Here is a 13,293-nt window from a genome sequence, read left to right as displayed (position 1 = left end):
CATTCAGGTGTCAGGTAGATCTTTCCAGCGTCTCCAGCAATCAGCAATTACCTAGGCAACCGTGTAATACCACTTAAAGCCATAGGAGGGCAGTAAGGTACAGAGAAGTGTAGTAAAATCATTCTAGCTAAAGAAAATTAGGTTTGTCCCGTCCCTAAATTATGAAAATTTACTTGACATGATTGACATGACGTATGATAATGTTTTGGTATCACACAAAGTGGAGAAAAGCAGCTGTGAGCCACCATACCGATATAACTATAATGCTTCATAGACCATTGCTTCCCTATACAGTTTACTGTTTAAACAACTTGCTGGGACCATATAATAGCCATAGTAAAACAGTCGTATAGTTATATTTAAAGTGAAAAGGGCTTTTATTGATAATACAATAAAATCTATTAAGTTCATTAAAGTTATACCTATACTACCCTCAGAAGAAGTGCAGAAAATAAACTCCATATAAAGAACTGCAGCCACACTATTATCCTCTGGAGAATAAAGAAGTCATTTCATCAGGCCTGGTCGGACACAACTTGTAGTCTGCGGAAGCAAATCGATGATGAGAAAGGACCTGTCGAAAAGAAAGAAGAGGCAGGAAAAAAAAAACATGCAGCAGAGATCGGTCCTGTCGGCGTGGTTCCGGCTGGATTCGTTTTGTAGGCTGTTTGGGAATACTTAAAACGGGCGCAGAGCCTCCACAAGAATGTGCAGTTTTCAGAGGGGCGGAGACAAGCTTGCCTTGCATCCATTGCGAGGATAGGCAGCCTCAGCGTAGGTCGCTGTAGAGACTAGTCTAATTAAGTTTACAATAGGGAACACTGTCGTCCTCTCTCTGTTCTTCTGGACCACAATGGGTGGATGTTTTTCGGTGGCAGAGACGAGTCACGCAGCCCGATAGGCATTTTTTTCGGTGCCGCTGAACTAACCAGAACCGTCCATGGCAAAGTGACACTGGGACTCGAACAAGTGACCCGCCTAACATAGTTGTAAGTGCGGCTATTTGAGAGAGACGCAACACTGTAACCAGGAGGCAACACCACAGGGTTACATTAGACGGATACCAGCCGGATTTTCCTGAGCTTAACGTCAAAGAGCTCCCACCGCGGCCGTTTCCCCGTGGGGAGGCTAGAAGTGGACTGTCTGGTTTGTTTTCTCCATCCACTTCCAGCCTGCATGGAACAAAGTGTGCTTTCTGTCACATAACCTGCGCCGCGAGGTAAGACCCAGGCGGTTAGTCAGCGTGGGCTTGGACTGTATGTCGTAACATTTCTCGCCAAGACTCCCGCTTCTCCCGATATCATCATGAGGACCACCGAGGAGGCGGAGGGCTTTGACGGCGAGGCCTCCAACACTTCCATGATCTCCGGGGCCAGCAGTCCGTATCAACCCACCACCGAGCCCGTCCATGCAAGGAACGTTTTGGGGGGGATAAGGTGCGACGTGGATTACCTGAAGTCCTACTTTGGAATTTTAAAGGTGGTTGAAGTGGTAAGTTTGAGCATGACCATTCACTACTGCTATGTTCAGAGATGTACAGCATCATAAAAGTGAGTAAAGCAAACTGTGACGCACCATTGGTGTGTAACATCCACCAAGCAGCCACTAACACGGACAAAGTAACTATTAGGCCATAAGCAATATTCGTATTCTAAACTCCAACTTAACATTTATTAAATCTCCAATAATGTATTCTGCGCATTAACATCTTACTTACTACTTTTGTCCCTGAAATGGGAAACAGAAATGACAATACAGGTGGTTTACCTTGATCTACATCCCTAATAGTCAGTCAGGTCACATGCTAAGAGTACGCCTACCTCATGGCATATACAGGTGTATGGTACAGGTTTCTTCAGACCACAGTTCGAAATCCAAACACAATTTAGCAAAGTGTATTCTCAGTAGACTTTTATTTCGAGGGAAGCACATTGGCTCCATTCGATTAGTTAATTGTAGTGCTATGCCCAACATTATCTTTATAGTGATCTTCTTGATATTGCCTGTGTCTTGTCATAGTCTTGTATTTCTTAAGGGACTTGATAACTTTGGGTTTATGTTTACAAGTAGGTAGAAATTATGAAAATTACTTTTCCAAAGTATGACTGTTTTCTGCTGTTCCACTGCAGCTCCCAAAGTCCTTCAATATGTTTAGCAACTGAGGGTCTACTGAGCAATGCATCTGGTAATACCTGCGTATTTAATTAGGTGCTGAATTGCACTTAGACAAAAAAGAAATTATTATAACAATTTCCTTTTCAGGATGTAGTGGTCACATTTTCAGTGTTGTTTTAAATCAATACACCTAAACCAGATGTCTGAACTGAGAGAAGAGGCAACAACTCCCAAAGCTCTGACAATTCACCAGCAGAGGAAATATCTATCAAGCCACAGCCATCTCTCTTTTTCTGGTGCCAAAAAACTCAGACGCAGGCCTGCACACTCTTACACATGAAGTATTGTGTCCACAACAGGAAAAAACATGGAATTGAGGAAACTAGCAATTACCTCCAACAACATTTGTGGATAGTGCAAGCAAACGAAAAGGCTAAACTGCTGGAAGATTATTCAGCATAGTTCTGGCTTCTCTGCTTCATTTTTAAAACTTTTGTTGAACTCTGGAAAAACGTGGTGTTTGAAAAGTATTTACATCTTGTGGGTGGCTGAGTGTACCAGTGGTCTGAGGAAAGAGCACAGTCAGCCTGTGCTGTAGCACGCACCTGTGATGTTTACCTTTGTGGACGTGGGAAGTTAGGATAGGAAGCCATCTGTCATCGGCGTGGGAGAAGTTTGGAGCATGCAGGAACTAAGAAGATTTATATTCACAGTCTTCATTCGTTTCACTGCAAATGCTAAAATATTGTCTTTAGACTTGGCAGCACAAAAATAATTTTATTTCTGAATTTCTTTAACATTCCTTGACCTGCAGAGGAAGATAAAGAACTGTAATACAATAATTATCAGTCATGTGTTCAATCATGATGGGGCCTGGCTTCATGGCAATGTGACTGCCCATACATGTAGATGAGATCTCCTGCAGCACCATAGTGCTGATGTTAAAGAGTTGAATGGATTCAGAGCATTTACTACCAATGCCCACATGTGTACAAAATAATAACAGAAACCAGTATTGCAAAGGCAATGATAGATAGAAAACAGACAGATAGAAAAGCCATGCAAATATTGCTGGTATACTTTGTAAAACAATAATGACCCAAACCACCTGGCACTAACTATTTTTCCGGCATATGCAGTAAAATACAGCAGCTGTTGTATAGGTAAGGTAAATACAAGTCTATAAGCTTTATCTTAGCTTCTATTACTAATCTTCTATTTACACTTTTTATTCACTGGAATAGTTTGTTTAGCGCTGATACTGACTTTCCAGTTTGAGCTAGTCATATCTCTTTCACCCACAAGGACTAATGAAAGTCGTGTAAGTTTACATCAGTATCTTAGAGGAAGCCTACAAGGCAGGCTGCCAAAATTTAATAGTTTCACTGGCTTGCATTTTTACTGCTCTGTCCTCTAATCATTTAACTCTGTGCCAGCTGAGTTTTTTTTTGTGATGACCTTTTAGAACAGATAGATGACAATGCAAAACTTGAGTGCATGTGATGGTCTGTACCTAATGCAGCACAGTTTCTGCTTAATCTGTAAACACTCCTATGCCAGGGAGGTGCTGTGCCTGTTATTTATATCACTGTGTTAGTAGAAAGTTGTCCTGTGGCTTAAAGGGCAGTAGTCGTGTTGTTAACAGGTCTCTTCACAGAAATCAGTCATATAGAGTTAACGTCAATGCAAAAGTACAATGCATGCTGCACACACACCACATGCTTCATTAAAGATCCAAACACCTTTTGATACCCATGGATGAAAAGGGAGATCTGCTGTATGAAATACAAGCTGAATGTAAAGCGTTTGTGATGGTGTCAGTGATGGTATCACTCAAAAGTTAATGGGCTTTAATTACACCTGTGTCCATTCTTCTTTTGACTCTGCCAAGGAAATGTTTACAATATTTACCTGCACACTCAGGCCTCGTTTGCACTAAGGTAGTATTTACAGACCACTCTGTCATTTGCACTGACCCCTGTTTACTGAGAAAGGCTTTGTTTTCCTCTGCAGAGATCAGGGTGCTATGTGCTAATAGACCTTTGTAGTCGTTTCACACCAGAGCACTAAAATGCATTTGCACAGGCTTTTAAAGAGCCAGTCAACTTGTCAGTCCTTGGATGAATGGATACAGAGGCTTGCTGTTGACCCTGTACTCATCAGACACCACCCCCAGTAAGATGTAACCTGACCGAGGTGTGTCCAACCCCACAGCAGGTTTGTCTTTGTCTCTTTGCTGTGACTGGGTCAACAAAGTCCAACTGATATTCACCTTATGCCCCTCTACTCTGACAGGAATTTGATACCTTGTAGGGCCTGACAGTACATCAATCAAACTCTCTGTGTTTCCCAACAAGAATTATATCTTTGTGGTGAACAACAGTTCAGCCATTGTTGGTGTGTGAACCCAAGGTTCTCTTTTTTTAAGTATTATTGTATTATTCTAACAAGTTGTAATTAAATTTTATGGTTAGGTGTTTTTTTTCTCTGTGAATGTTGTGTAATGAAGTTACCAGGTGTTCCCAAATGTCAGCGAGCACTTCCTACTCTGAGAGAGACACCATATGCTCCATTCTCCTCTGGTTGAAACATTACTTATTCGGAGCTTGTAGAGTGTTGTGCATACATGTGTTGTTTCCATGTCCTCCGGGGTGAAATATAACTTGCATTCGGGCTACATTTTCCATCACATAGATGACTGTGGGCTGCTGCGGAAGCACATTCTGCATCGAGTCTCACACCACTAGCAGGGCAGCATATAATGTTGCATAGTCTCTGCAGCGAGGCCTCTTTTCTCCTCCATTAATTTTCTGTCCACAACAGATGGTGTATAAGAAGGGGATCTAAGTCCAAAAGGCCTGTAAAGGCAACTAATAATGTGCATAATCCTACAGATAAGGGTGTGAGTGCATGCAGGAGAGAAAAGAGAAAAATAATTGATGAACTTATTCATGCATGATGAGCAGGTTGCGTAGGGGAAGTCTGACATAAAATCATTACTTACAAGATTATCCAGTATGGTGCTTTGTGATCCCCCCCGCCTCCTCCCATGTGGTTGCCTGACACCTGCTGCACAGGGACTTGGGGAAAGCAATATGCTTTTTTTCAAGAGACATGACATCATCCATCAGCCCAAGCAGCCCTCCATTCCTGTTTGGGTGTAACCGTTTTGGTTGTGTTACAGTCACAGATGGACTGCTATCCAGCTACATGCTCTAATGAGACTGCAACAGCTGCACAAAATGAAAGTTTAGTCTTAATGACGGTCAGCCCAGTGGATTTGTTTTCTTTTGTCTTTGCTTTTGTGTGTCACAGGTAATGTGACTGCTGTCTGTTGTGTTGACGGATTACTATGTGTGGACTGAGTGTTTCCTCTGAGGTGATGTCTCAGCCAAGGACAAAGAGTCTGCCACAAACAGGAGAGTCCTGCACTGACAGCTCACAACACTTTACTTGTCAGAAACAGTACACCCAGGTCATTAAACTGGATAAACAGGGTTGGCTGTTGAGCTGCTGAGAGCTAGGGGAGAGGAGGAACGGTCTTTTGCAAATGAGACTGTTTGAGTTTGCTCTCATATGCATTTGTTTTTAGCAGTGTCAGGCAATGAGATGCAACTAGCTGGGCTGGGTTTTCCATGTCAATTACCCTGAGGCATACAAGACCAATATGGTCATCTCACTAATGTTCCCCTTTCTCTCACCGCTCACCAATACTTTCTGACCACATCCCTAAACACAACACCTGTGCAATTCTCTTGACTTTGTTGCACGGCGACTCACAGGAAGCAGATTTTAAAGAGGTTGAAACACTGGTTTACCATTGTGGATCCACTTGCCATAAGCTTGAGTGTAAATGGTGCTCATCCAAGCTTATCCTGCACTCCCTGCAGCCAGGGTTTGTTATTCATCCGAATGAATATGTGAAAATAAAATAAATTCCAAATTCCTCTTTGAGACTACAGCAAAACTTACCACGAGCCACCCCTGTGCGATCCACCTGACTTAATGAGAAAAAAATCAGTTTCATCAAAGAGCAGATCATTACTTTCGAACTTTGTATCAAAGCAGCCCGGAGCAGTGAGGCATTCAGTGTTTTGCTGATAGAGAATAACCTGATAATAAAGCAGCACTTGAATCATCAGTTTATGGAAGAAATTTTCAACTACGGGAGCTTTTAGGAAACTTTACATTGCTTTATACTGTCTTCAGTGGTTTCTGTATTCTTAGTATTGTAAGGTATATGAGTTGGTGAGCTTAACAGAAACTGCAACAAATACACGTTTTTTTTACTGACATTCCCCATGGCTTGAGAGGAATTATGTGTCAACCAAATATTTTACTCAATCTCTAAATCTTTCCCACTCAGGCCGTGATTACATACCATTTGTTGTTCTTGCGTCTTTTGGGTCGGCTTCAAACTTGGTCACGATACATTAGATTTACTTTGCATGAAATTACACCAACAGAGATGTCATGCAACTTCTAGAATCCTTTTGCAAATGAAGGAGAAAGAAAAGGAAAAAACAAACAAACTTCTTGCAGTATGCATGAACAGTTGTAAATCCCATGCAATCAAACAAAGTGTAAAGAGAAGAGAGAAACACAGAAAAGACAAAAGGCATGGCTAAGGGGGCAACCAGACTGCTCTTCCAGGCACAAGTACATAATGAGTCTGATAGGAAGAGTGAAAAGCTTTGTAAAATTGGGCCATAAGTTGTTTTGCCATTTGGAAAAGCTGAAAACGATGCCATGGAATTTTTTTCTTACAATTTAACCTTCAATCATTCCTCAACTCAAACCCACCATTATACAATGTATTATATCAGCATTTAATGCAAAATATCAAATGATCCCATTACTGGTTTGACCAAGCAGATGTGGTTTTAACTGGTTCTGGATTCAGCTGTTTCAGGTCGGTTATATGTTGCATTGGCATTCTCATGGTTCTGTTATGTCTCCGGGTTTTGGACAGCTCTGAGCCAATCGTTAATCTGTTTGTGGTTTTGTCGGGGTCTAGATGGCAGAAGAACACCTAAATAGCAGAATTTTTCCCATACTGTGGTTTGTTGATGGATGTTGGCTGGAGGCAGGCATCATCACAGACCGCCAGGAGTGGGGCTTATGGCCTCTGGTCTATTCATAGGACAATCACTTCATCATCTGGAAAGTTTGAAATTTCAACACTAACAAACACTCACGTAAAGTTACAGAAATGACTTGACCTACAGAACCCTTTATGCTTAAGAGCAGTATCACCAGCAAGCATTCATTTTAACTCATTTTTTGCATTTGTTATAACTCATCCTGAAAATTCTTCGCCGATCAGCTGTTGAATCATGTTTTTCTGGCATTACTACAACACAGTACCCTCAATATATGCCTCTCATCTTCTCCAACTTAACTCTTGGCTCTCCTGTCATTTTTCCCTCTCACTTCAGGTCCTATCACTTATTGGATTCATCTGCATAGAGACTATCATGATGTGTTCTCCTTGTGGAGGGGTCTACTTCTTTGAGTTTGTCAGCTGCAGTGCCTTCGTGGTGACAGGAATGCTCCTCCTGATCTTCAGTCTCAACCTGCACACCAAGGTGCCCCACGTAAACTGGAGCCTCACGGTTTGTACAGGGAGACACAATGTGTGACTCATGGGATATTTGACTTTACAGCAAAACATTTCTTGACTATGGATGAGACAACAGTTTGAGGCAAAATAGCTTCTGTTAATGGCCTGAATTGATGTCTGTTAGACTGTTTTCTTTTTGGGTTAATAGTTAACAGACATAAATGCATTGTCACCCTGTTTGTGCTTGTCACCCTTCCCTTCATTTTGTCCCTTAATCATTCTTTCCTATTTTGCACTGAACTTCACAAGCTGTAAATGGACCTCTGCTTGAAGTGCTGCTATACAGGAGTATTTAGTATCAGGGTAAAGTTTAGCATAAACTAATTGTACAAGGTAATGGCAAAACTGTGCGCCTACAGTGAGTGAGTAACTGAGAGCATACGGTTTCAGTGTTACCACCACGATATGCATTGTCAGCTCTAAGCAAATGAGCTGGTGGGTGTTCTCCAGCAGATACTGGTTGCCTTTCAGTATTTGCCTACATACACACACTGGTGTGTTCTGAGCTGCAGCCAAGTATCTTTTACAGAGTGGAGTGAAAAAAATGTCTTTAACTGTATTTCCAGGGGCCACACAGCACATATCGTAGTAAAGCAGTGGATGTTAAACCAGATGTCCAAATCCAACCATAGCTATCGGATTGCTTTATGGTATCCTCGGCACAGTATTCTACCTCAAACATGAAGAGAGGGTGTGTCTTTGGCTTCCACTTTTGGCAGAATGACACCAAATGAAAGCTTTTTACAGTCTCTGAGAGGCCAGAGGCAATTTAAGAGTCCTGATCTAAGAACTTTTACCAGATACCTGTGACCACTACAGTCTATATGATCTAAAATCCTCCTGCTCATTCTTCTCTGAGACGTTCTGTTACTTTTCTCCTGAGGCTCGCTGGCCTTTCTCATGTTAGCTCTGACTAGTTAATTATTTTTCCACTCAGGTGATTAATAGTTGTAGAAATATGTAATTAACATGGGGCTCACAGCAAAGGTTGCTTTTCAGAGAAGTTAGACTCTAGTTGGCTGTGGTTTGGCTCATGGGTATCGCAGGAATTAGTGCTGTTATGCACAAATATGAAAAGGAACATATATATGGGAAACAACAAATGCTATGTTTACGACTGAAACACCATCTGCTGCTCGTGTTTTGTTAGTAAAATGTGGCAAGACGTAGAGTAGGCGTTGCTCTCCAGATTTCAAAGTTTCTGCGCTGACTCAAAACTGTAGTAGGTACCAAGCCCATGACGCTTGATTGCACTCCACAGTGTAGGCTCTACCCCACGCTGTTTATGTCTATCAAGTTCAAAGCTGCTCCAGTCAAATTGGCTGCTGGGGAATTTCACCATGAGTAAGCATTTCTGAGTGTTAACCAGCTGTTAACCCTTTTGCTGCCTTCCTCCGTTTACCAACTCCGAACTGTGGGCGGACACTGACATGAGTGAGCAGTCTTATAATGCGATAACAGTCTCTCGGAGGGAAGGTTGTGATTGTACAATTGTGTGCTATATGTTCCCATCTTCTCCAATTCATTCTCTATGATGACTTTGGCAGCACAGAAAGGGAAACACAGGTCCTGACCCCACTCCTCCCATCCCCTCTTCAACAATGAAATGAGTGCAATCTCAGGACCTTGTTGTAAAGCCATCTCTGTGACTTTCAGTGGTTAAGTTGAACTTCAGGATTTAGTTTGCGTGAATGAGCTTGTTTCGCACAACAAAGAGACAGATGAAGGAAGACCACCCGTTGCATTGTTTTCCTAATGTTCACAGCCAAATAACTGTCGGCCACGCTTAGGGCTTCTTGGGCAGAAATGGGGCAACCCTAAGGACAGACACACACACACACACACAGGCACAGGGAATACAATTTCCAGCCTAAAGGGGAGGGAGAGGAGCAGAGAGATGTTAGTGTTGTTATTCTCTATTTTAAAAGGAGAACAATGGTCTGAATACACTGCCAGTGTCCCTAATATATTCTGGTTGTTTTGTTCTGGAAACAGACAGTGTCTCATCACAGTTAATGCATGAATAGATTGGGTTCTTCAGAGGGAAGACCGATAGTAGGTACTGACTAGCCTTAGACACTAGGGGTGTAACACAAAGCTACTGTTTATCTTTTTATGTTACAAAAGTATCTGAATTTTATATCTATTGAAGTTGTCGAGTCTGATAACAATCGCCTGGATTACTTACTTCCTGTTATTACTCCAAGAAGGAGTGGTGTGACAGTATTTGTGTCTGTCATGTGACAGGTCAGTGGGGCGAGGCGGAGAGCATTACTTGTTCATATTTGAATAATAGGTTTGTATTTGTTTACATCCCTACTTCACACACATATACCACTGTCAATGCATCTTTTTAGGACCATTGTGTATACTAATGTAAATATCGGTTAACTAATGGATAATATTGCAAGCAAAGGATTAAGATGCCACATGGGTTTCAACACAGTTTACCCCATGAACTCTCAAGTTTCAATATATTGTCTATATGTACAGTGTGTATGCATGTCTGTGTGTTAATCCATCCTTTTTTCTCTGTTTGGCCTTTATTCTGCTGGAAATGACCTACATCTCTTTTGCTGTATCCAGACACACGCAGCAGAGGATTGTGGTTATTATTAGCTATAGTCATTAATCTATCATCAGTTCAGACCAGAGACCGCTCAGCTCATCTTGTATTTACTTTATCTACAAGTAGAATCCAATAAAAGCTTTCTTGGTTTTGACAGCTGAAACTTGCCACCCAAGTAGACAAAAGACATGAAATACTTTGACTACTATCTTTATTTGTCTTTCAAAAAGAATTGGGAATAGATGTGAAAGCCAGATAGGCCTTTTATTCCTGCAGGAAGCTTTCAAGCCCTGTGTGATGTGATGCAACTGTCAAGAGCACAGACTTCATAATTAGTGCGCTGCATCTATGGTTTCCATAGATGTAGTCCTATGAGTATTTATAGCTCCTATCTTGAGAGCACATCAGAAATATAGCACCACATACAATAAACATGGAGCATTAGGTTCATATGTATTACTAACAAGCATTACAGAACAAGCATCCCCATTTTGTGCACAACCCAGAAATATAATATAAACTTCTCCTAAAAAAAGTGGTTCTGTTCTTAAACCCTTCTGATTCCAGGACTCATCCTTGTCCTATCTGTAAGGTGACTTTTGAATTTCCTGTCATAAAGACTACATTAGTCTAAGTCATAAAGAACTGTATTCACATGCAGAAGAACTGCTTTTGCACTCCTAGAAAATAGGCAAATGTTAAAATGATTTATACTTATAGAGTCATGGGGCTTTGTGCTTTCAAACAATGTATAGTTTAACTGATGATTCAGCTGGGTGCCATCCCAGATTGTGTGGCTGGTTGTTCTGGAGCTGAGTAGAGCGTTATTTAATGTATTTATAATGGTAAAGAATGAAATTTAAAAAACTCAACTAATTTATATATTCTGAAAGCATACTGGTTTTGTTCAGTGCTCTGATAGTCAGCAGCTAGAGAGAGTGATTGTAAAACAATAATGCGAGCCAATAATAAGCCAGAGAGCCAGTGGTTTGGTCCAGTCTGTGCTTGTGTTATTTAAGGTTTTACAGAGTGCTGGCCTGGTTAAAATGTGGAATGTGGGAGAGAGTAAAGCAAAGAGGCTGAGGGACAAATGAAGTGACTGAGAGAGAGTCTGCACATGAGAACAGGACACTGGAGCGTGAATATACAGTGCTCCCTGTTTAACCAGTTGGGCAAGATCGATGAATGTGTGTGCAATGTCAGCAATGTTTGCAGTGTGTGTATGAGATGTATGTTGCATGTTTGTGACTGTGATGGATGTTGTTATGATTTCAGTTGAAAGTTAAGATTATAACAATGAGTTACATTAACCGTACCAGTTAGCATGTGGTGTTATGGTCGTTCCATATTCATGTGTTACTGATTAAACCACAGGATCAGTGACAGATTATCACAGTGTTTTATTCCCTGCTGAGTTGTGTGCTTCATCTGTTGCATGTGTGTGTGTGTGTGTGTGTGTGTGTGTGTGTGTGTGTGTTTGTGTGTGTGTGTGTGTGTGTGTGTGTGTGTCTGTGTGTCTGTGTGTGTGTGTCTCAGTGTTTGTGACATGGCCATTGTATGAGCTTTGTGTGTCATATGAGAGACCACGTCTGCCATGATTACAGTCACGAGGGCTGTGCCCCAGTCATGCTGAGCACTTCAATATTAACCCTTTCCTTACTGTCTGAACCACTGAAAACAGGAGAGTAAAACATCAAAGAGAGGTATCTCTTTCATTCTCTTTCTCATGTGTAAAAAGGTGGGGCATGGAGTGAGTTATGTGTGTGGAGAGCGTGCATGTGTTCGTGTGTAATATGAGGTGTTGGTGGATTTAAAGTCCGTGCTGTTGGCCTCTTTTACCCTCCTGCGGTTTTAAATTTACAGTAAAGCCTGGACGTGGAATCCGCCTTGTTGCTAAGATTAATACGGGTTTAACTAGTGTCAAAAAGGCATCAAATGTTTTGGGACTCTAATAGAGATGAACTTATCTATACCATTGACACAGATCCACTGTACTGTACACTGTACACAGTACAAGGCATTCATTTTATAATAAATTTCAAACTTTATGATTACCTTTTACTTTTTTGTGCTTTGGGGTAACAACCATCTGCTTTTCCTCTCTGCTGTGAGGAAAAATATCCTTTGTGGTTTTAAAATCAAAATGTAAAATGCAGGAGCCAACTGTCATAGCATTGTTGCTTTTTAGTGCATCAAACTTGTTGTGAGTGTTATGTTTAGCCTATTAATATAAGTTTTGAGTATATTATAATCAAATTCATGAATTTAACTATGATATATACTAGAGCTGGGCGACTAACCGAAGAAGTATCAAAAGCACCATTGAGAACTTCTCACAGATTTAATTTTGCTCATGTTGGTTAATTCGGTTAATACTTTCCCCAATGTGTGCATTCATGCAATTGTTCCCTTAAAAAAGTTTAATAAGATAAGTTTCATTAATTTAATTAAATTCAGTTTGTTAATTAAATTCTGAAATGAATGATTGAAAATGATTTAAAAAGATCTAATTTTATTTGTTTGAATACATTTTGTTCAATTAATTTGACTTGAATTGAGTATTTTATATATATATATATATATATATATATATATATAATATTAGAAATCGAATTAGATTTAATTTCATGTCTATAATTTAATTCAATTACTCTTCCTCATCTGGTCACCTCATGAAATACTTAGTAGTTAGTCCTGAAAAAATACTATTGATGTACATTTGTAGACTAAGTCATTTTGTATGTGTTTGTGTCCAGGACCTGGTTAACACTGCTGCCAGCACCTTCTTCTTCTTCTTGTCATCTCTCGTGTTGGCCTGCATCAACCACAGAACTGGAGCAGAAATAGCAGCAGTGGTGAGTAGTCAAAACCAACCTGCCTTTTTTGTTTGTTTGTTTGTTTTTTTTACTATAATTAGTCTGTGCAGATTTCCTCATGATTCTGATTAAATCTATAGCCTTAATCAAGTTTGCACTGATGAATTTGC

General features: G+C 40.7%; 1 protein-coding gene across 1 annotated transcript in view; it reads left to right on the top strand.

Moving 5' to 3' along the window:
• Positions 1-744: 744 nt before the first annotated feature.
• cmtm4 (CKLF-like MARVEL transmembrane domain containing 4) overlaps positions 745-13,293 on the top strand; it is a 15,696-nt gene continuing 3,147 nt past the window's right edge. The window contains exons 1-3 of the mRNA XM_023424323.2: positions 745-1,491; positions 7,554-7,730; positions 13,064-13,162. Coding sequence (XP_023280091.1) covers positions 1,306-1,491; positions 7,554-7,730; positions 13,064-13,162 — 462 coding nt within the window. The 5' untranslated portion in view covers positions 745-1,305. The remainder of the gene's footprint in view (positions 1,492-7,553; positions 7,731-13,063; positions 13,163-13,293) is intronic.

Source organism: Seriola lalandi, unplaced genomic scaffold (genome assembly GCF_002814215.2).
Source record: "Seriola lalandi dorsalis isolate HSWRI2012SDOR001 ecotype SW California unplaced genomic scaffold, Sedor1 jcf7180002054735, whole genome shotgun sequence".
NCBI classification, from domain to species: Eukaryota; Metazoa; Chordata; class Actinopteri; order Carangiformes; family Carangidae; genus Seriola; species Seriola lalandi.
The sequence above is the reverse complement of the archived record's forward strand: the minus strand, read 5'-3'. Positions and strand labels throughout refer to the sequence as shown.